The sequence below is a fragment of the Meriones unguiculatus genome, chromosome 2 (assembly GCF_030254825.1).
Source record: "Meriones unguiculatus strain TT.TT164.6M chromosome 2, Bangor_MerUng_6.1, whole genome shotgun sequence".
In the NCBI taxonomy this organism is placed as follows: Eukaryota; Metazoa; Chordata; class Mammalia; order Rodentia; family Muridae; genus Meriones; species Meriones unguiculatus.
In genome coordinates, this window is record NC_083350.1 from 65,250,710 (window position 1) to 65,276,074 (window position 25,365).

A 25,365-nucleotide genomic window follows, 5' to 3' on the forward strand; every position below is an offset into this window, starting at 1 on the left:
GCAGGTGTCATCCCTTGAGTTGTTGATCTTAGCCATCTTGATGGTTGTGAGATGGACTCTCAAAGTCATTTTGATTTGCATTTCCCTGATGAACAAGGATGTTGAACATTTCTTTAAGTGTTTCTCTGCCATTTGATATTCCTCTGGTGGGAATTCACTATTTAGCTCTGGATCAATGGAATCAAACCGAAGACCCAGAAATAAACCCGCACACCTATGGACACCTGATTTTTGACAAAGAAGCCAAAACCATACAATGGGAACAAAACAGCATCTTCAGCAAACGGTGCTGGTCTAACTGGATATCTACATGTAGAAAGATGCAAATAGATCCATACTTATCACCTTGCACAAACGTAAAGTTTAAGTGAATCAAAGACTTCAATGTAAAACCAGACATACTAAATCTGTTAGAAGAAAAAGTGGGGAAGATCCTTGAACTTGCTGGCATAGGAGACATCTTCCTGAACAGAAAGAGCTCAGGCTCTAAGATCAACAATTAATAAATGGTAAGTCATGAAACTGAAAAGCTTCTGTAAAGCAAGGGACACAGGCAACAGAACAAAATGACAGCCTACAGACTGGGAAAAGGTCTTCACTAACCTTATATATTACAGAGACTACTATCCAAAATATATAAAGAACTCAAGAAATTAAGCACCAACAAACCAAATAATCCGATTGAAAAATGGGGTACAGAGCTAAACAGAGTATTTCTTTAAGTTACTTTTAGCCATTAGAGATTCCTCTATTGAGAATGCTCCCTTTAGCTGTGTACCCCAAAGAAGAGCTATTTCCAATGCTTCTCAAACTATTTCACAAAATAGAAACAGAAGGAACATTGCCAAACTTACTCTATGAAGCACAGTCACCCTGATACTCAAACTACACAATGACTCAATGAAAAAAAATAATTTCACACCAATTTCAATCATGAACATTAATGGAAAAATACTCAGTAAAGTACTCACAAACCAAATCCAAGATCACATCAATTACATCATCCAACATGACCAAGTAGGCTTCATCCCAGGGATGCCAGGGATGGTTCAACATACAAAACTCCATCAATGTAATTCACCATATAAACAAACTCAAAGAAAAAAATCATATGATATTCTCATTAGATGCAGAAAAAGCCTTTGACAAAACCCAACACACTTTCACGATGAAAGTCTTAAAGAGATTAGGAATATAAGACACATACTTATACACAATAAAGGCAATATACAGCAAGCCGATAGCCAACATCAAATTAAATAAAGAGAAACTCAATGCAATTCCACTAAAAAAAATGGACAAGACAAGGCTGCCTACTCATCCCATATCTCTTCAATATAGTACTTGAAGTTCTAACCAGAGCTATAAGACAACTAAATAGGATCAAGTGGATACAAATTAGAAAGGAAGAAGTCAAAGTGTCCCTATTTACAGATAATATGTAAGTATCCATAAGTCAACCCCAAAATTCTACCAGAGAACACCTACAGCTGATAAATATCTTCAGCAAAGTGGCTGGATACAAAAATTAACCATGTATGTGATATTTAGAATTAGTATTTGTAGTCGTGATCAGCTGGAGCTGAAAAATGGAATATGATTAATAAGAGACCAGCATCCCCATAGTAAAACCTTTGCTTTGTTGTGAAAATACTTGCTGGTTGGCAGGGACTGAAGAACCAACTGAATAAGATTCTGGGAAGGATTTCATCAGGGTCAGCTCATGGAGTCTATGGTCTGAAGGGGGCAGTGCAGCACCTCATGCTGACAGCTGACTTGGTGATATGTGAAAGTCTCCCAAGTGGTACTTGTTTTGAAGGCATGAAAGAGTCATGAATAGAATCTGAGGCTTGGCGGAAAAGTATCCTTGAAGAGAGGAAGAGTCAACTGTTAGGGATACAGCCTCAGTTATTCTAGAAACCCCAGCATAGACAATGTCATGGAGAAAAGTTTAGGTTTCACATGACACTGTCAGAGTCCCTAAAATTTTCCAGGGGAGACAATTGTTAATGTTGAATCGGGTGGCAGAGACCCCAACATTTTTGGAGATGCCAGTTACATTCCACAGCCTCATCAAAGACAGCATCATCCACAGGATGGAACAGGCCTGAGCCTGGGAAATATGCTGTGGAGATTAGAAGGTCAATCCTGAGTCCCATAAGGGTGATAGCAACACTTACCCTATTGGATTGTTATGTTTATTTGTCTTGTGCTTTGGTTTGATTGTTATGGTGTCCTGGTTATTTCTCCTGGAGGAGAAATATTTAATTGGTTTTTGTTTGTGTGTGTATTTGTTAGTGTGCTCATTTCCTTCCTTCCTTCCTTCCTTCCTTCCTTCCTTCCTTCCTTCCTTCCTTCCTTCCTTCCTTCCCTCCCTCCCTCCCTCCCTCCTTCCTTCCTTCCTTCCTTCCCTCCTTTTTTCTTTCTTTTTCTTTCTCTCTCTCTCATTTTTTTGCAGGAGCCCACAGTTGAAAGAACTTGAACTTTCAGAGTTGAAGTCTTTAGACTTTTAAAGAGATTGTGGCTCTTTTAGAGCTATTTCGGGTATTTTAGATAGGTTTGGGTTTTGAAAGAGCTTGGGTGTTCTAAAGAGACAGAACTTTTAAAGACTGTGGGGCTTTTAAAGTTACTGGTTTTGTATTGAAATATTGATATTGGCATGCTATCTTAGAAACAAGTGGAGAGGGAAATGTCCAGGCCAGGTTGACTAGTGATGTGTTTGCATGTCAGGCTGACAGGGGATCAACTGTGCTGGCTAGTTTTGTCTACTTGACACAAGCTAGAGTTCCTTTGGAAGAGGGGGCCTCAATTGAGAAAATACTTCCAGTAGACTGTTGGTTGTCTTATTTCAAGTAGTTGTCTTATTTCAAGTCTTTGTTGGTGACTGATGTGTCAGAATCCAGCTTACTGTGGTCTGTGCCACCTGTGGGCTGGTGAGCCTATGTGATTTATATAGGAAAGCAGGCTGAGGAAGCCAGGAAGGGAAAGCCAGGAAGTAGCATTCCTGTGTGGATTTTGCTTCAGCTCCTTCTTCTAGATTATTGTCCGGACTTCCCTTTGTCATGGAGTATGAGCGTTTTAAAATGAAATAAATCTTTTCCTCACCAAGCAGCTTTTGGTAATGGTGTTTTATCACAGCAATGGAAACCCTAACTAAAATTGTGTGGATGCAATGTCCCCAAATGTGTAACTCATTGCAAGATATGAGTATAAGCACCAGGGAAATGTGGCAGTCACGAGATGACATGTTATTACTCAAACAGCTTTAACTTTTTTATAATTTGCCAATGATAGTTCAATTTGTCACCTGTAAAATGATCACCATTGACAAGATATTTTCAAAGAAGGGGAAATTATTTGCAAAGCCTGTAATCTTTTATTTCATACATCATCTTTAAACTGGCAACCCTACGCCTCCTTAATTTGTTATAATAACACAATATTATTCATGACAGGGAATCATGAAAGCATTTAAAAGGCTCCTAGTAGTTTTCAATTATAGAACTTGTTTGGACTAGCACACATTCCAGGGAAGATGAGAGCATGATGAAATTTAAATATATTAATCTTTCTACATTCCCCTCATTATAAAATCTTTAAACTACAATTTCCACAGCATACAACCAGCACTCAGTTAAAAGCAGTGATGTGCATTATCATCAAGCCTTGTGTTTGGTATGCAACTGAAACCTCCATTTAAAGAGAAAAACAAGATTCGTGCTGCTTAATTGCACATACAGGTTCACAGAGAATTCATATTCAGATTTCAAGGCATAGTTTGCTTTCCACTTACCTCATTGACATACAATTTTTCCAATCTATGTCATTCTCAATCTTTAGTCTATGCAGACACGTTTTCAACATTCCTCTTCTGCAAATAATACCTAGAGTAAATAAAATACTGTTAAATTGGTTAAGAAGCTTCAGAGTTCTGATCAAATAATTTTTAAATGTGAAAATCAGGCTTTCTGTAAGTTCCTTTTTCTTATCTTATAAATTATCATTTATTTTCAAAAGTTCCATACCTGTACAAAACACATTTTTAGTTTTTTATTGTAATTACATATTTTCCATCTTATCTTCCTCTCCCAGCTCCACCTCCTCCATGTCACTAGACTCTGCCTCAGGTCCATGACTTCAGCCTTAAGTAATGTGTATATGCATTAAGTATATATGTATATATAATTAATGTGTTAAGCAATATATGTACACACACACACATATATATATATACACATGTACACACATGCATATATTCACATTTTTTATATACATATACACATATATATAATTATGTATGCAGATATATATGAATGAAGCTTGCTAATATATAAATTAATGTTACTCCTGTTTGTGTTAGTTAGGGCTGACTACATAGGACTGGGTAACCTACTAGGGGCTCATCCATGGAGAAGCTTGATTCTGCCTCTCTCTGCAGGTTTTAGTTCTTTCTGTAAGGTTAGCGCCTTTTCACTATCCATGTTAGAGTGTCAACTGGTGTTATTACGATGGCGAGCTTCAGGTGATTATAGTTTTGACATGCTATGGGAGCAACTTTCCTCTGTATGCAGAAGACTGTATACAGAAGCAAATGTTCTATCCTGGTCCTCTGGGATGTTCCTTTAGCTGCACATTTTGGAAACTCCAAGCTCAGTTATTTGCCACATTTTGACCAATTTTATTTGTCTAATAGTGATCTTCTACAAAACCAAAGCTTCTCTTTGATGCATTTTAATGGCTTCATCCTTCAGTACCATTTCTTATACTTTCCACACTCCCAATGAACCTCTTCTTCCTGAAAAATTCCGCTCTTACTTTCCTGCCCTTTATGTAAGAGACACTAAAAGCAGATATTAGCCATATAATATAGGATAAACATACTAAAATCTATAGACCTAAAGAAGGTAAACAACAAGGACGACTCTAGGGAGGATGCTTAAATCTCATCCAGAAGGGCAAACAGGAGAAACTGGAAGCAATAGAAGAAAGCTAACAGGTTGGGAGCCTACCACAGAGGGCCTCTGGAAGACTCCACCCAGTAGGTGATCAAAGCAGATGCAGAGGTTCACAGCCAAACTTTGGCCAGAGCACAGGAAGCCTCATTGAAGAAGGTGAAGGAGTATAAAAGTATATGTTGTTAATTTTTTCATCTTTCTCTGTGTACCTACATAGATAGGCTATTAAATGTCATCTATAAAATTGCCTCTCATTATCTGTTCTTGTCGTTACCCGAATGTCAGCCTCAAATATATATTCACTATCACACATACATTCATAAAAATGCAAACTAAGTTTATCAGATCCAGTTACTAGCAATTCATATTGGCTACAGAAAGTCTTTTCTGTCTATCTGGAGTTTCCCACTTGACCAATTGAAACTTTGTGTTGTATTACTATCAAACTGCTTTAAATTCATTGGATGAATTTTGTCTGGTTATGGTTTATTCTTCTAATCTACTGCTATGTTTGGCTTGCAAGTATTTCACTTAAGATTTTACATCCATATTCATAAATGAGTCCATACTGCACCATTTGTAATTTTTGCCACATTTGATGGATTTTCCTATCGGAGCTAAACCTTTATAAATTGAACTTTGATGATTTCTTTTTTCTGATTACATAAAGAATTAGTATATATTTAAATAATTTTCCTTGGAAATTTGGTAAAACCTTCTGGAGAAAATATAACTGCTTTCTTTGGGTACTTTTCTTATTTGGTATTTATTGTAGGTATCATTTGTTATAGCACATGGGTAAAATTATTTTGTACTTTTTAACAGACTAGAAAATAATATAAATAATTAAAATTTCCAGATGTATTTACATTTATAATAATGTATTATTATATGGAAGTTTCTACCATAAAATTTTCTAACTATTTCTGACTCTATAACTTCTCATATAATTTAGTTTAAAATTTTTAATGAATTTGAAGATGGTTTTGAGTTCAATGTGTCTGTAATTTTCTGACATCTAATAAACTACACATATATTTATAGCTTTCATTACTTTACAGTTTTAGACTTATCCTGTTCCTCATTTTACACTTTCCTCTTTAAATTCTGAATATTCATAATTATGCATGTGTATGTTTTTGTATATAAACACACACATTTATGTGTTTTTTTTTTCCTCTGATGGCTCTAGCTCTATTTTTTTGTTATACTTTGCATCAAAATCTTTGCAAACTTTTCTGTATTGGTTATCTTCAGTGTGTCGCTGGACAGCCCTGTTTAAAATCATTCCAGTCAGGCCTTCCCATCATAGTGTGCTGCATGTACTATTAGCGTATATTGTTTTCTCCATGGCAACACTCACGAGATGAGGCTCGTCACTCAAACTGGGATCTAAAATTATTTCAAGGCACACCATAAGTGGCACAAATAGCATTCATTCTTCAAAGTCTGGAATACACTAAAATGCATTGGAAAATTTTATCTGTTCTGTTATACCCCTGTCAAGACATAGGCATTGTTAACATTCTGTTTAGATAGCTGCACAGCTTATGTAATATATTTAAAATATACTATCATATCAGAATTGGCAATGTGTCTCTCTTTACACTAAATTAAAGGGCATTTCTATATCATTTTACATGCTTTTAATTGTAAGCACTATAAATAAAACTATGACAAATACTTCAAAATGATTAAACTAAATTGTTCACGTTAATAAAATAATGTTATTGTGCAAAAATAATGATAGTTGCTTGCATAGTGCCAAAACCATGAAGAATCACAGTGGTCATTCTTCCAGGGCTGACACGATTTGATCACATTTTCACATTTTCTAATATTCTGAAACTTTGGCCCTTTTAAACTTCTCTTCTTAGGTAGTGTTTCTATTCATGAAATCATTGGATTTCATACAAATGACCCTGTGAAGTTAGTAGACATTGGCCCCTCAGTGCCTACTCAGTTCATGTCTGACATCTGAGTCCTAATTTGGAGGCTGGGTTTGTATTATCTTTTCCTAAATGTATAAATGACAATAATGGCTCCAGCTTTGCTTCTTTTAATATAAAATAAGTTTTGAATATTATGTTCAACATGATCAAACTGTGAACTGAATCTTGTTAAATCCACAGGATTCTTTCATTGGGTCCAGCTTCTAATTTCATTTTTGTATTTCTTAGGATATAAATTTTGTGAGGAATCTGGGCAGCTGAAGTGATTGCTTCAGCTTATCAAACTCTGAATTTATAGTTGCTTCTCAGTAGCCCCTGTAGAGGAAAAAACCTGCACAGGCTATATTTCTTTATATGAAATGTTGCAGAGTTTACACACAACTTATGCATACAGTTCCTCACAGTAAATTGACCCTTGTCAATTTACAAGACCTAATGAGATGTGTGTTTCATGAGAATAGTACTGTTTAGGAAATCATTGTCACAAGATTTTCATTGAAGACACTGTTTTTCAAAGATTTTGACTCACAATTGGTGATGAAGAGCCTGTAGTTCAGGTTGCTTTCTGTGTCAATTAAGAGTGTGTTTTATAAGGTGTTTCCTCATGCAGGATTTGTAGTTTTCAAAAAATTCATTTTTTTTTCAATGCAGTTTTTTCAGGAACATTGAACACTCCTCAGACCCCGGGGAAAGCCAGCCCACAGCTTAAATAGCCTCTGGGTAGCCAACCCAGGCGTGCCACGGGGGCAATGCAGATAGGTCCACATACATGGAAGCTTTTGTTGCAACAGTAATTTGAGATTTATATTTGATTACTTTTGTTTACCAGTTAGGGTTAGGTAAATAATCAATAATGTAAATTCATAGTGTATTAAGGTATTTATTCTATTACTTTTAGCATCATTCATCCTGGAGCTTCCAGGAAGCAAACTATTACTAGTCTGCCATCAAATCTTACACCTGAAGTTGCTTTGTTATTTGGTGACTTTAGTCAGTACCTGCAGTGAAATACTGAGTCACAGTAATAATAATTGGAGCTCTTGTTCTGCCCTTTTCTTACTGAAAATTCTTTTGCGTTTGCCTAGCTTCCATTTTTCCCGGAAGTAGGCAGGTAGTTTTAAGATTTAGTACTTCACCGTAGTTGTTGGTTTGAACTTACTGAGTGCCTTTGACCTTAACATTAGGCAGTTAGATTTTTGTCAAGATTCATTCCAGCATCTGCGGTCATACTCATGTAATGTCTTCTCTTGCTATCTATAAATATAACAAATTGTATCCATGGATTTTTTTTAATTGAACCTGCAGTTCATGGAAAAAGTCATATCTGACTGTGTTGTTATTCATCCTGTTCTTTTTTAATTAATTAATTAATTAAATGCAATTTATTAACTTTGCATCCCAGCTTGTAACTTTGTACCCCTTCTTCATCTCCTTCTAATCCCACTCTCCTTCCCTCTTTTCCCCCTATGGCTCTCCCCTAGTCCATTGATAGGGGAAGACCTCCTCCCCTTCTCTCTAACTCTAGCCCATCAGGTCTCATCAGGCTGCATTGCCCTCCTCTGTGCCTGGCAAGGCTGCAAACCCCACAGGGAAGTAATCAAAGAGCCAGCCACTAAGTTCACATCAGAGACAGCCCCTGTTCCCCTTACTAAGGAACCCACTTGGACACTGAGCAGCCCATGCACTTCCTTTGAACAGGGGCTCTAGGTCCTCTCCATGCAACTCATCCTGTTCTTAAGTACCTTCTAGTATACTTTTTTGTCCTGCTCACTCAACTGTTGTCTCTCTTAGGCCAGCAATGACTTCTACATTGCTAAGGCTAGCCTCTATTCTCTTGGCATTGTCTTAACTGACTTACACAGAACTTCTAGCCAAACTGAGAAAAGCCTTCTATTAGAAGCTTTCTCACATGGCTTCAGAAGTACAGATCTTCTTACTTTTTCCTGTTTTGTGGATGCTTATTTTCTCTTCCACTGATTTCTTTGTATCTTCCACTCTGCAAATATTTGAGCACACCCAAGTCATGTGTCATAAGATTTATATAAATAACTACTAACTTGTAACCTCTACTTATAATCTCTATATTTGTAACTAGTAGTGATCTCAAACTTAGTTTTTTTTATTAATTACACTTTATTCGTTTTGTATCTCCCCATAAGCCCCCCCTCCTCCCCTCCCAATCCCACCCTTCCTCTCCTTTCTGCATGCATGCTCCTACCCAAGTCCACTGATAGGGGAGGTCCTCCTCTCCTTCCTTCTGATCTTAGTCTATCAGATCACATCAGGAATGGCTGCATTGTCTTCTTCTGTGGCCTGGTGAGGCTGCTCCCCCCTCAGGGGGAGGTGATCAAAGAGCAGGCCAATCAGTTTATGTCAGAGGCAGTCCCTCTTCCCATCACTATGTAACCCACTTGGACACTAAACTGCCATGGGCTACATCTGTGCAGGGGTTCTAGGTTATCTCCATGCATGGTACTTGGTTGGAATATGAGTCTCTGGGAAGTTCCCTGTATTCAAATTTTCTTGTTCTGTTGCTCTTCTTGTGGAGTTCCTGTCCTCTCCAGCTCTTGTTATTTCCCTCTTCTTACATAAAATTCCATTCTCTCTGCCGGTCAGTTGGCCATCAGGCTCAGTATCTGCTTTGATAGTCTGCAGAGGCTTTAGTTTTAATGATTAAAATTGCATTTAACTTTTATTGGGGCTGGGATATATGTGTCATACCATGTGTGTGTAAATAAAAGGTCAACTTTCAAGAATGAGATGGAGTGAGGCAATATGAGGATGGGACATAGAAGAGATTGGAGGAAGGAATGAGAGGATAAAATGATGTAATGATATTTTAATTTAGATTTTATTCTTTGTACAAAAGGTACTCATTTATCTTTTATTGGGTGGGCCCCACAGCTCAGACTCAGATCATAATGGTTGGCAGCAAGTTTCTCTCCCCACTGAGCTGCCTCTGAGGTCAAACGTAACTCACGGTATTTGAACATTCAGCCATTCAGCCTATCTGCAGCTTGCAGTGTTTGCTCCCTACTTCTGTTTATGGTGATTTAATCCTGACAGCTTTTCCAGCCCAGACCTATAAAATATGCCTTGAAACCACACTCATGCATCTTGCATGTTGCTAGGCCAACAATGTGTATGTTTAGCTTTAATAGACAATGTCAGAAAGTTTTCCTAAATATTTGCATATCTATTAACTCCTATCATCATTTATAAGAAACCCAGTTTCCAATTAACACCATCTGTTATGTTTTTATTTATTTTTAATTATAGTTCTTTTGAAGGAGTTATCCCATTATGGTTTCAAATTTGCATTTTCCTGATGACTAATGGGGTTGAGCATTTTAAACATGCTTCATTTAGAATATTACTGTTTCAGAAGCTATTAACAGAGAGTCAGATTTCACTTCCAGGTGGGAACTTCATATTATTTACACCTTTTTCATCACTGTTTTTTGACTTGAAAAAACATGGATATATTTTAACTTTCCATGTTTCTATAAATACATAATAAGGCATACATATTCACATATGTACATAGTCAAAGAACAATTCTCTGCCTATTTCTCTGTCTCTCTGTTTCTCTCTCTCTTTCTTTCACACACACAGACACACACACACATACACACAAACCGGGTATCCCCTGTGCCAACACAGTAAATTTGCTCTTTAACTTGAAACAGCATTGTGGCTATCCAAGAGGGATAGTACATATAAGTCTAATGTACACTTTTTAATAGCAAACACACTATACAATAGTCCCATCCCCATGACATCAATAAGGGTACAATGTGGGAAAGAGAAATTCTGTTCAGACTAAAGGTGTTTTAAATTTTCAAGAAGTTCTCAAATGTTGTGTCTACAGTGGCTGGAATTTCTTCTTCAGTTGCACCAATGTAGAGGTTGCAGTTGCTGAGAATGTGTCTAGGAGAGGGAGTTCAAGAATATTTTCTCTGAGCCAGTACTTTGCAATGTCACCGAGGCCCCAGGCTCTCAACACTCACAAGTGGCATTGGACACAAAAGCCTACCCAGAAAATAATTACATCTCAGCTAGGCATAGTGATGAGCACCTATGATCCCAGCACTCAGGGAGGACAACAGGAGAATCACAGTTCCCACACCAAAATACCCTGTCTGAAACAAAGCCAAACCAATAGAAAATAAACAAGTCAAAGTATTTAGCCTGAAAGAACCCAAACTCATAAAGGTGCTTGCTGCCTGTGTTCTGCTTGCTGTAATAGTACAGCATCTTCTCTGATTGGTTCCGCCAACCTTCATCACCAGCTCGAGCTAGAAATGGCATTCCCACCCTTCATTCCTCTTTTCCTGCCCTACTTCTTTCTCGGGCTGTGATGAATAGAGGTACACATGTGAAGGGAGGCACAGTGGAGCCTTGCAGAATCTTATACAGCACTTGCCTGAAGAAAAACTTCAGTTATTGACCTATTGACTCTACTCAGAACAAGTCTAGTTAACAGCCACTATAAACAACCAAACAATAAGAGAGTTCATGTAAGACAGTGACCTGTCAGACAGGGTTTCTTTCTGTGGTATAGATCCTCAAAAGTTACACTGATGGGTGAGAACTAAGAATAATTTTCCAAAGTAGCTCTTGCATCTTTTCTAAAACAATATGCATACAGAAGCCAGCATCTTCATCCAGGCTTAGGGAAGATTAGCAAAGTGTGGTTTCTATGATTTTTCTAGCACTGGAAAAATATTTTAAATTTTACCAACCTAATGACTGGATGAGAAGTGCCACATTATTTTTCTTTTTTTATTTTTAATTTTCATTTTTCTGCTTCACAGTGGAATAAAAACATTTTCCATTTTATATGACATTTGAATTTCTTCACTTTTTATTTGCCAAGACAAAATTCATGACATAGCATACAATTTAGATGTAGCCATAATTGGAATTTTCAGCCTTGTGCATGTATTATCCTTTCTACTAGGACAAGAGTCAGCTCACAGCGCAAGTGATTCCATGGGCTTTAGGATATTTAATCCAAAGCTGTAGATTGCAAGAACACTCATGCAATTGTTAAGTAAGCTCATAAGGGCTGGAGAGATGGCTCAGGGTTTAAGAGCACTGGGTGTTCTTCCAAAGGTCCTGAATTCAATTCCCAGCAACCACATGGTGGCTCATAACCATTTGTAATGAGGTGCAGACAGAATACTGTATAAATAATTTTTTTTAAAGTAAGCTCACAAATATTTCATAACTTCATTTAGTGGTCTTTCCACAAACATTTAGCAGAGGCAGGGTAGTGTGGATCACCTTTAACCTTAATTGTTTGCATGGGTAAACATATTGAAGAATTATTTCTGAGGATAGGCAGTTGTCTGATAGATGAAGCATATATAACTTCATGTTTTATAACTACATTGGAAGCTTAAAAATACATCGGGAATTATATTGGCCTGTCCCTAGTTTTTACATATTTGCAGACTCAATAGTAGATAAGAGTTTTCACAAAGAGTATTAAAAAATGAGGAAGATAATAACTACATTTTTCAGACAAATGTTTAAATGAGCATTCTTAAGAGCCCATTATATTTCTTCAGCTTTATATAAAGTTATAGGATTAGTCTTGCACTGATGTTATAAAGGACACATTTTAAAAAATTAATATGCATATCATTCAAATTTATTTGAATTTTGAGTTTTATAAAACAAAGAGGAAAACAAATCTATTTTATCATGTGTTCTATAATTGGTCATAATACCAAGTGCAAACAAACCAAAGTCAAGTCACATATTTTTTTTTAAAAGAAAAATTTGCCCAGAGGCCTGCTGCCATTAGGGACTAGCAAGTGAGACCCCTCCCCCTGCCTTTCAGGTCCCTCTGGGTAAACCCAGCAGCAATGGACTCCGCTCTGTCCCCTGCATTACCAGAGGCCTGCCAATACCAGTGAGAACCAGATGGCTAATGGCCAGCAGAAGAACACAATCAACAAGAGCAAGGGCAATATGGCACCACCAGAACCCAGCCATCTTATCACACAACTGAAGAACAAGAAAATGACCTTAAATCCAATCTTACGAAGATGAGTAAGGCCTTTGAAGAGGAGATGACTAACTCCCTTTAAAAATACAAGGGAATACAAAGAGGTTAAGAACATGAGTAAACCTGTTCAAGACCCAAAATGGAAATGAGAGCAATAAAGAAAACACAAGCTGAGGGGATCCCAGAGATGGAAAACCTAGGTAAGAGAACAGAAACCACAGATGCAAACATCAGCAACAATATAAGAGATAGAAGAGAGAATCTCAGACATAGAAAAATAAATTGATGCATCAGTCAAAGAAAATGTTGCATCTAAAAAGTTTCTAACACTAAACATACATGACATTTTGCACACTATGAAAAAGCCAACCATAAGAATAATAGGAATAGAAGAAAGAGAAAATTCCCAGGTTAGAGACCCGGAAATTATTTTCAGCAAAATCCCTAACCTACATAATGGGATGCCTATAAATGTCCAAGAAACTTACAAAACACCAAATATATTGTACCAAAATGGAAAATCCTTCTGCCACATAATTATCAAAACAACAAATATACAGAACAAAGAAAGAATATGAAAAGACACCTGGGAAAAGGCCAAGTAACATATAAAGGCAGACCTAGTAGAATTACTCAAAGAGATTTTAAAGCCAGAAGGACATGGGAACATATTTTTCAGTCTCTAAGTGACCACAGATGTCAGCCTAGACTATACCCATCAAAACTTTCAATCACCCTGGATGAAGAACACATGATAAAGTGTGATATTCCCATAACAAAAACAAAGCAAATAATGTTTTTTCCATAAATCCAGCCCTACAGAGGATACTAGAAGAAAAACTCCAGCACAAGAAAGTTAGCTATATCCAAAAAAACACAGTAAATAGTTTCACACCAACAAAACCCCAAAAGAAGCAATTGCATGCATGCACATGCCCACTCATACACACACACACACACACACACACACTGAAAACCAACATCAAAATAAGAAAAGTTAACAATCATTGATCATTAATATTTCTCAAGATCAATAGACTCAATTCTTCAATTAAAAGACCCAGACTAACAGAATGGATGCGAAAACAGGACCCATCTTTGTGCTGCATACAAGAAACACATCTCAGAAAGAAAGCTAGACATTACCTCAAAGTAAAGAGCTGGGAAAAGGTTTTCCAAGCAAACAGATCCAAGAAGCAAGCTGGAGTAGCCATGCTAATATCTAATTAAAAAAAAAAAAAAGGCTTTCAACAAAAAAAAAAAAACAAATCAAAAAGATGGAGAAGTAGAAGTACATGTCATACCCAAGAAGAAATCTACCCAAGATTATGTCTCAATTCTGAATATTTATACCCCAAATGCAAGGGCACCCACCTTTGTAAAAGAAACATTACTAAAGCTTAAATCAAATATTGAACCACACACATTGAAACTCCCATATTAATAGTGTTAAATAAACTACAACACCCCACACTCACCAATGGAGAGCTCATTCAGACAGAAACTAAATACAGAAATAATGAAACTATAACAGACATTATGAATCAAATGGACCTAATAAATATTTATAGAACATTTAACCTAAACACAAAAGATTATATCTTCTTCTCAGCAGCTCATGGAACTTTCTCCAAAATTGATCATATACTTGGCCACAAAGCAAGTCTAAACAGATACAAGAAAATTTAAATGCCCATCTGTATAATAACACCCCAATTAAAGCTGGAATTCAACAACAAAAACAATAGAAAACCTACAATCACTTGGAAACTGAATAACTTCTTACTCATGACCACTGAATCAAGGAAGAAATAAAGAAATTAAAGACTTTCTAGAATTCAAGGAAAATAAATGCACAACATACTCAAACTTATGGGACACAATGAAAGCAGTACTAAGAGGAAAGTTCATAGCACTAAGTGCCTTCATAAAGGACTTGGAAAGATCCCATACTAGCAACTTAACAACAGAACTAATGGCTCTAGAACAAAAAGGAGCAAACACACCCAAAGGAGTAGATGGCAGGAAATAATTACCTTGGGCTGAAATAAATAAATTGGAAACAAAGAGAAAAATACAAAGAAACAATGAAAGCAAGAGCTGGCTCTTTGAGAAAGTCAGCAAGCTAGACAAACCCTAAGTTAAACTAAGTACAAGGCATATAAATAATAACCAAATTTACAAAAAAAAATCAGAAATGAAAAGGGTTACATAACAACAGACACCAAGGAAATCCAAAGAAGCATTAGATCTTACTTCAAAAGCTTGTATACCGATTTGCAGCGCAGGAAAAATTCTCATGTTGTATGCTAGTGACACAAAGTCCAGCATACTTTCATTGACAGCCAGGTTGAGCGATTTGCTAAGGGTATCAATTTGCTCCTGCAAGAGGTCAATCCTCTGATTGAACACCATCAAGCTTCCTTTTAGTTGAGCATTAATTCCTTTATGTACAACTAAGGCATGAGCTACATTGGCTAAATGATTATTCAGGGTCTGAGCAGTCTGCCCAGTATGACTCATGGCTAATGCCCTGGTGGTAGCTCCAACAGCCGTCAATGAGATGGTAGTAACAATGGTGGCTGTAGTTCCAAGATCCCTTTTCTGTCTGAAGAGAATCATAGCGTGAGGGGCATCAATGGGCATAGGCACCCAGTGAGGCATGCGAGTAACCAGGGCATACCTAACTTTACTAGCATTGGGGCTTAAAAAAAACCAATTCGATACTACGATGGAGCAGCTGAGAGTGGCCATTGTCACAGTAAATTCTACCGGAGTGGACGCAGGACTACCCACAGGATTATCAACATGGATTGCTGCAGCCATGAATCATCTGAAGGAATGGGCGGGCATGGGAGTGTTAGCAGGCCTTCTGGTGTTGGTCTCCTTGGTTTGCCTGTGGTATATATGCAAGATTAGAGTCTCACAACAGTGTGATGCAGCCATGATCATTCAGGCCTTTACAGCCATTGAAGCAAGACATTCTCCCCAAGCATGGTTGGATACCATAAAAAGCTAAAATGATACGCTCAGGATGCGAGGCTAAGCACTGCACTCAGGGTCAGCCGCTTTGGACCCAGAGAAGAGCATGTCTGATTGCATGCGGGTTGATGCCCCAGGTCCCGCCTCTGAGAAAAAGGTATCGGACGGGTCCGATGCTCTTTGGGTGGATGACACCTAAATGAACATCTGTACAAAGTCCCAATTTATTTCTAATATCAGAGATCAGACCTCTACTCTTGCCTGATGCGTCTAAAACAAAAAGGGGGAACTGTAGAGAGCTGCGGAATGCTATGCCTTAAAGATGGAGCTGGTTTCCGCCTTCCACCTTCCCGATGGTGAGTGCTCTCTGTCACGAACAACTCCACATTTGGCTAAGGCCGAGGATCTGGCTTGCTTCCATGTATGTGGACCTATCTGCATTGCCCCCATGGCACGCCTGGGTTGGCTACCCAGAGGCTATTTAAGCTGTGGGCTGGCTTTCCCCGGGGTCCGAGGATTGTTCAAGGTTCCTGAATAAACTGCATTGAAAAAAAAAAAAAAAAAAAAAAGCTTGTATACCAAAAAAATTAGAAAATCTAAACAGAATGGAAGATTTTCTTTATGCAACTTACCAAAGTTAACCAAGTTCAACTAAACAATTTAAATAAACCTATTATTCCTAAGAAAATAGAAGCAGTCATTGATCTAACAAAACTCAGGTGCAGATGGTTTTAGCACAGAATTCCACCAGACCTTTAAAGGAGAGTTAATACCAATACTCTTAAAAGTATTCCACTTCTTACCTAAAAGACCGTTGACTCTGCCCACCAGTTGCCCATCAGGCTCAGCATCTGCTTTGATAGTCTGAAGGGCAGAGGCTTTCAGAGGCCCTCTGTGGTAGGTTCCTAGGTTGTTTCCTGTTTTCTTCTTCTTCTGATGTCCATCCTCTTTGCCTTTCTGGATGGGGATTGGACATTTTAGTTAGGGTCCTCTCTCTTGCTTAGTTTCTTTAGATGCACAGGTTTTAGTGGGTTTGTCCCCTATGGCAAATCGCTCAACCTGGCTGTCAATGAAAGTATGCTGGACTTGGTGTCACTAGCATACAACATGAGAATTTTTCCTGCGCTGCAAATCTGTCTAAACAATTGTCGAGCTATATTTTAGGTAATTGGACTAGAGAATTCGATACTACGATGGAGCAGCTGAGAGTGGCCATTGTCACAGTAAATTCTACCGGAGTGGACGCAGGACTAGCCACAGGATTATCAACATGGATTGCTGTAGCCATGAATCATCTGAAGGAATGGGCGGGCATGGGAGTGTTAGCAGGCCTTCTGGTGTTGGTCTCCTTGGTTTGCCTGTGGTATATATGCAAGATTAGAGTCTCACAACAGTGTGATGCAGCCATGATCATTCAGGCCTTTACAGCCATTGAAGCAGGACATTCTCCCCAAGCATGGTTGGATGCCATAAAAAGCTAAAATGATACGCTCAGGATGCGAGGCTAAGCACTGCACTCAGGGTCAGCCGCTTTGGACCTAGAGAAGAGCATGTCTGATTGCATGCGGGTTGATGCCCCAGGTCCCGCCTCTGAGAAAAAGGTATCGGACGGGTCTGATGCTCTTTGGGTGGATGACACCTAAATGAACATCTGTACAAAGTCCCAATTTATTTCTAATATCAGAGATCAGACCTCTACTCTTGCCTGATGCGTCTAAAACAAAAAGGGGGAACTGTAGAGAGCTGCGGAATGCTATGTCTTAAAGATATAGCTGGTTTCCGCCTTCCACCTTCCCGATGGTGAGTGCGCTCTGTCACGAACAACTCCACATTTGGCTAAGGCCGAGGATCTGGCTTGCTTCCATGTATGTGGACCTATCTGCATTGCCCCCGTGGCACGCCTGGGTTGGCTACCCAGAGGCTATTTAAGCTGTGGGCTGGCTTTCCCCGGGGTCCGAGGATTGTTCAATGTTCCTGAATAAACTGCATTGAAAAAAAAAAAAATCAGTAAGATAATATAAAGTGCAATTATAAGAAATAAATTTAACCATATTGTCATTGAAAAAAAAAAAAAGTATTCCACAAAATAGAATCAGAAGGATCATTGCCAAACTCATTCTTTGAGGCTGCAGTCACCCTGATACCTATATCACACAAAGACTCAACAACAAGAGAGAGAGAGAGAATTTCAGAACAAGTTACCTTATGAACATTGATACAAAAATACTCAATAAAATACTTGCAAAACAGATCCAAGAACACATCAAAAACATCATTCAGAATGCTCAAGCAGGCTTCATCCTTGGAATGCAGAGATGGTTGAACATACAAAACTCCATCAATGCAATCCACAATATAAACAAACCAAAAGAAAAAAAACACACACGTGGTTATCTCATAGATGCAAAAAAAAAAAAAAAAAAAAAAAAAAAAGGCCTTTGACAAAATTGAGCACTCCTTCATGATAAAAGTCTTGGAGAGATCAAGAATATGAGGTGCATACATAAACACAAAACAGGCAATATACACTAAGCCAATAGCCAACATCAAATTAAATGGAGAGAAACTTAAGGCAACTCCAGAAAAATCAGAGACAAAAAACAAAATAAAGCAAAATCTATTCAACATAGTACTTGAAGTTCTAGCTAGAACAATAAGACAACCAAAGATCAAGGGGATACTAATTGGAAAGGGAGAAGTCAAGTATGACTATTCACTGATGATATGATAGTATAAATAAGTGACCCCCAAAATTCTACCAGAGAACTTCTGCAGCTAGGAAACCCCTTCAGGAAGGTAGTTGGATACAAAATTAATGCAAGAAAATAATCACTAACTCTCCTTTACACAAGCAGTAAATGGGCTGAGAAAGATAATAGAGAAATAACACCCTTCACAATAGCCACAAATAATATAAAGTATCTTCTAACTCTAACCAAGCAAGTGAAGAACCTGTATGACAAAAGCTTCAAGTATCTGGAGAAAGAAATAGAAAAAGATATCAGAAGATGGAAAGATCTCCCATGCTCATGGACAGGCAGGATTAACATAGTGAAAATATCCAATTTAGCAAAAGCAATCTTCAATTTCAGATTCAATACAATTATCATCAAAATTCTAGGACAATTCATTACAGACCTTGAAAAAATGATCTGCAACTTCATATGGAAAAAAAGATTCCCAGGATAGCTAAAACAATCCTATTTTTTCACTTTTTTCATTTATTTATTTAATCACTTTACAACATGATGCCAGAACATAAGTGAAATGATCATCCCTTTAATGAGATCCTGTACTTTTCCAGAATTTTCACCCCCAGCAAGGTCCCTAAGGGCTGTGACAGTGTTCAGCTGTGTCCGCTTCTGTAACTGGGAAAGAAAAAAAAAAAAAAACTTTTTCCCCCTAGATGCTGGCCAGAGCTTACATGATTTCCTTCCTTCCTTCCTTCCTTCCTTCCTTCCTTCCTTCCTTCCTTCCTTCCTTCCTTCCTTCCTTCCTTCCTTTCTTTCTTTTTTTCTTTCTTTCTTTCTTTCTTTCTTTCTTTCTTTCTTTCTTTCTTTCTTTCTTTCTTTTTTCCTTTTTGTCCTGATACTTTGTGCTTCCTTACTTTGTCTGAAACTCTGATCCTCCTCACCAGAATGGCTGCATGCCATCCTGTGGCTGACTTCCATGCAAGCCAGCTTAACATAAATGGAATAGCTTTTCCCTCCATTCTCTTGGTATTCTCTTCAGCTGCTGAGAGTTACAACTTGCCCATCTTGGGGTGTTGTTCTTTATTTTTATTTTTATTATTAGTTACATTTTATTAACTCTGTATCCCTCATTCCCTTCCAATCCCACCCTTCCTCCTTCATCTCCTCCCTGCCCCTTTCCAAGTCCACTGACAGGGGAGGATCTGACCCTGTTTTATTAGGTATCTTCAGGACTGGCTGCAAAGTCTTCTTATGTGGCTTAGCAGGGCTACTCCTCCCTTGGGGGGTGGGGAGGTCAAAGAGCCTGCCATTGAGTTCATGTCAGAAATAGTCCCTGTTCCCCTTACTAGGATATCCCACTCGGTTACTGAGCTACCACTGGCTACTTCCAAGCAGTGGTTCTAGGTTATATCTATACATGATCCTTGGTTGGAGTATCAGTCTCAGAAAAGACCCCTGTGCCCAGATATATTTGGTCCTTGTGGAGCTCCTATCTTCTTCAGGTCATACTAACTCCCCTTCTTTCATATGATTCCCTGCACTCTGCAGAAGGCTTGGTTATGAGTTTTAGTATCTGCTTTGATACACTGCTAGGTAGAGTCTTCCAGAGGCCCTCTGTGGTAGGCTCCTGTCCTTTTACTTGTTTTCTCCTATGTCCAATGCCCATCCCATTTGTCTTTCTAAGTGAGGATTGATCATCTTACCCTGGGTCCTCTTTCTTGTTTATCTTCTTTAGGTGTATAGATTTCATTATGTTTATCCTATCTTATAGGTCTATATAAGTGAGTATATACCATGTGTGTCTTTCTCATTCTGGGATACCTCACTCAGAATGATCTTTTCTAGACCCCACCATTTGCCTGCAAATTTCATGATTTCCCCGTTTTTGATTGCTGAGTAGTATTCCATTGTGTAAAAATACCACAATTTCTGTATCCATTCCTCCGTTGATGGACATCTGGGTTGTTTCCAGGTTCTCGCTATTACAAATAAAGCTACTACAAACGTGGTGGAGCAAATGTCCTCCTTGTGTACTTGAGCATATTTTGGATATATGCCTAGGAGTGGTACAGCTGGGTCTTGAGGAAGCACTATTCTTAATTGTCTGAGAAAGCACCAGATTGATTTCCAAAGTGGTTGTACCAGTTTACAATCCCACCAGCAATGGAGGAGGGTTTTCCTTTCTCCACAACCTCTCCAGCATGTGTTGTCATTTGAATTTTTTTATTTTAGCCATTTTGATGGGTGCAAAGTGAAATCTCAGGGTCGTTTTGATTTGCATCTTTTTGATGACTAAGGATGTTGAGCATCTTTTTAAGTGTTTCTCTGCCATTATATATTCCTCTACAGAGAATTCTCTGTTTAGCCCCGTGCCCCATTTTTTAATTGGATTACTTGATTTGTTGCTTTTTAACTTCTTTAGTTCTTTATATATTCTGGATATCAGCCCTCTGTCAGATATAGCATTGGTGAAGATCCTTTCCCAATCTGTAGGCAGTCATTTTGTTCTGACGACAGTGTCTTTTGCTTTACAGAAGCTTTTCAGTTTCATGAGGTCCCGCTTATTGATTGCTGTCCTTAGAGCATGTGCTTAAAACAATCCTATGTAATAAAAGAACTTCTGGATGTATAACCATCACAGATTTCAAGCTATACTACACACCAATAGTAATAAAACTGCATGGTATTGCCATAAAAAACAGACAGGTTGATGAACTGAATCAAATCAAAGACCCAGAAGTAAACCCACACACCTACAGATACTTGAATTTTTACAAAGAAGCCAAAAACCATACAATATGGGGGGGGGGATGCATATCAATTAATGGTGCTGGTCTCAGTGGAGCTCTGCATGTAGAAGAAGGCAAATACATGCATATCTATCATCCTGCAGAAAATTCAAGTCCAAGTGGGTCAAAGACCGCAACATAAACCTGGATATACTAAATATGATAAAAGAAAGTATGGGAAAAAGTCTAGAACTCATTTGTACAGGAAACAACTTTCTAAACAGAACACCAACAGCTCAGGCACTAAGATCAACAATTAACTAATGAGACCTCATGAAACTGAAATGCTTTGTAAGGCAAAGGACACTGTCAATAAGACAAAATGGTAGCCTGCAGAATGGGGAAAGATCTCTGCCACTCCTACATCTGACAAAGAGCTTATATTCAAAACATATAAAGAACTCAAAAAATTAGACATCAAAACCCCAAACAATGAAATTTAAACAATGAGATACAGAGCTAAACATAATTCTCAACAGAGGAATCTCTAATCTCAAGAGGCACTTTAATAAATGTTCAACATTTGTAGTCATCAGGAAAATGCAAATTAAAATGACTATGAGCTTCCATCTTACACACATGAGCATGGCTAAGACCAAAAACTCAAATGACAGCTCAAGCTGTCTCTGACTCTGTTGCCTGCCTATGGATGCCTTTCCTGGTACTTGACAGCCTTGTCTAGCCTCAGGAGAAGAAGTGCTCAGTCCTACTAAAACTTGGTAGGCCAAGGTGGGTTGATATCCATGGGAGGTCTCCCTTTCTCTGAGGAGAAATGGAGGGTGGCATAGTGGGAATGGAGGTGAAAGGAGGGACTTGGAGGAGAGGGGGACTTAAAGGAAAGGAGGAAGGGAACTTCAAATGAGGATGTTAAAAAATAATTAATTAATGAACAACAGAAGAATTTTTGCTCAAAGCTTCAAAATTTTTTATTAACCAATCAAAGTTTAAACCTAAGGGAAGAACAGTGAGCTATAGAAGACACTTCTTTTCAGGATGGCACAGAATGGGATCTTTGAGCATTTATAACCAAGTTCTGCTGAGGCAGTCAACAGAAATATCAAGCCATTACCAGAGACTCTATGGAGTCATTACCTGACTCTATGGCGTCAGGGCTATAAAGCAAACAAAGCAATCAATGATTGCTCCTCCTCTTTATTATCTGGGGATGTTCTAATATGCCCCTGGTTTTTAAGCAGTAGTTCTATTGGATATAGGATCACTAGTGTTTATTTACTGAGTCCTCTTCTTTGAACACATTTTCTTAAGACATCTGGCACATGCTATTTGGAATGAAAAATCAGCTGTTAACTTTTGCAAGGCTTAGCACCTGTCTCTGTGCTAACTCAACAATTCCCCTCGTTGTCTTGGACTTTTGATAGTTTTATGGAACTATTTTATATGTAGATAAATGTTTGGTTTTGTTTTGCTCTGCATGTGCAAAACTTTCAGCCATTGTTTGTTCATACATTCTTTCTGCTCACCCTCTGCTCCCCACTTCCCTAATTCTCTTAATGACTATCATTTATATTGGTATGTTTTATAGTGTATTATAGTTATGAAGTTTTCTTCATATTTTCACTTTTCTGGCCTTGTACGAGATAAACACAGGAAAGCCATCTTCAAATCTGTCATTCTTTCTTCTAGCTGATCAGAAATGCTGTGAAGTCCATAGAACAAAGTTTATTTTTTGAATTTAAGTAATTATATGTTTCAATTGTAGCTTTCTATATAAGTCTTTTTTTTATAGATTTTCTGTCAATTTATTGATATTGTCTTACTGTTGTTGTTTTTTTACACTGACACACAGGCATCTTGCTTTGGGATGACTGACATTCTAGGTGCTGATATCTCTTATTTGTTGGGTTGGTGCTTACTTCCTTGGTTTCTGTTCCCTTCCCTGGTTCTTAGATGAGGGTGGTGGCTATGTATTTTCTGGTCAGGAATTTGGGGAGAATGATAGTATGGCCATTGTGGGTTCCAAGCAAAATGTGTTGTTAGCTATGAAGAGCTGATGTTTAGGAATGGGGATGGTCTGGGGGGATAGTGCTGAAGGGAAGGACTCCACAGCAAGAAGAAAAGTCAGGTGCTACACCATTATCTGCTGAGTTCTCTAAAACTGGGGGGAGGGAGAGTGATGAGGGGGTTCAACAGGTTGTGTGCTACAGACTTAGCAATTAAAGCAGGACATTGAATTGAAAGGAAAGGAGGGAGAATGAAGGTCTGAAGCTCTCCTACCTGCTCTGCTCTGTCTACTAGCTTCTCTGTCAGGCATGGCTGGCAGGCTTCCAGGGGCCTGGGAGGGAGTTAAGTCATGGGGAAGAAGGTAGAAAAGGAAAACCTGTTTCATCCACTGGAGCTGACGGTCTACCGCAGAGCTGGATATGTGACTAAGGACTAAGGCATTGTCTTTGGAAGCACAGAGGGAGAGATGACGATCTGCAGTTAGCCAGCATGCTTCCCAGGCTGGAGTTCAAGGTTATTTTTTAGATGTAGTTTTGAACTCTGTGCATATCTTGAGGGATATGAGAACCACATGTGTACAGGTGTCTGTACAAGCCAGAAGAGGGTGGATGGTCCTTCATAGCTGGAATGACAGGTGGTTGTAAGGCACCAAACGTGGTTGCTAGAAACTGAGCTTGGGTCATCTGTTAGAAAGGACTCATTACTTACATACAAGTTTATGAATTCAGCATTAAAAAATTGTTCAAATGTCTGTATATTACTGATATTTAAGGTTTTTTTTTTCTGGCTTCAAAAACCTATGAGAAAAATGGGAAATCATGAGAATTAAGTAGTGGATTATCAAATGGCTATTTTGTAAAGTATGGAAATGTGTGTTATTTTTTTCATTTTGCTTGTCAATGTAATGAATTATGTTTCAAATTTTCCTGGCGTTTTCCTTTTTCCTGTAACTAAAGCACATTGTGTCTTATCTTGATTAATTATCTGAATATTAGAAACACTAGACTTGATTTATATCTGATTTGTTATGTTTTATCAGACTCCTAAATCATATTTCAGAATGAGAAAAATCATGTGGTATTGCTTTGTACTGTGTTAGTCAATGTTTGCTAGGGAAATGATATAAAGTAAAATGCACTGCCTTTCTTACTTATAAAAATGAAGAAAACCTCCACAGTTCACTTATTTTCTGTGTGCTTTTTAGGAAGATGAATTGATGAAACTGTTTGATTACTTTTGTTGGAAGCAAAAAATTTTGGAACAGCATTACTCAGAGAAACTTAATTCTTTTTACTCCTCAGTAAGTGGCCTAGTCTCTTCCTTCTGGCAGAGGACTACACATTGTATTTAATTATTAACCTGAGTGATTAAAATTTATTAACGTCTAAAATTTAGTTTTCAAGTACTGAACATTTATAAATAGTTCTTGTCTTCTTTTTATCAAGAAAAAAATATGGGATATTGAGATTTCAGACGTTTCGAAAGACTTCTCAGATGTGACAAAATTTTATATGAAACTCTCAGAAGAAAACAAGGAATTACAAAACAATGTTACGACCCTAACTCAGGAAATCAGGAACAGGTAATTAGAATGTTTGTTTGTTTGTTACTATGTATCATCCCTGCCAACCCAGATCTGCTTCCAGCTTCAGGCTGTCCAGCCACCAGGGGGCACAGCACCAGCCTGAAAAGAATGAAACTAGTCTGGTGGGTGGGTTACACAGGATCTCAGTTGGTGGTGAGTGCAGGAGAAACAACCTTCTCTGAGATTGTTTTCAGTGAAACAGCTCTCTTTTGCCGGTGGTGGGGAGATAAGAGCTAAATAAACCTGGAGAGTGGATAGAGGTATTTGGGATGAGTGTACATCATTTTCTGGGGCCGAGGTACTGGGAATGCTTCACTTCCGTGATGAGGAATTCCAAGGTGGACAAGTCCTAATAAGGAGGGAAGAGATTGAACCTGAAAGCTGGGCATTGGTCTACGTGACTACCACCCTTGAGATGAGGGTCATAT

The 25,365-nt window shown here is 38.2% G+C and overlaps 1 protein-coding gene across 1 annotated transcript in view; it reads left to right on the plus strand.

Annotated features, from left to right (window-relative positions):
- Nucleotides 1-25,365, plus strand: part of Ccdc178 (coiled-coil domain containing 178) — a 330,861-nt gene that overhangs the window by 62,858 nt on the left and 242,638 nt on the right. Inside the window, exons 9-10 of the mRNA XM_060378608.1 lie at nucleotides 24,561-24,652; nucleotides 24,798-24,934. Coding sequence (XP_060234591.1) covers nucleotides 24,561-24,652; nucleotides 24,798-24,934 — 229 coding nt within the window. The remainder of the gene's footprint in view (nucleotides 1-24,560; nucleotides 24,653-24,797; nucleotides 24,935-25,365) is intronic.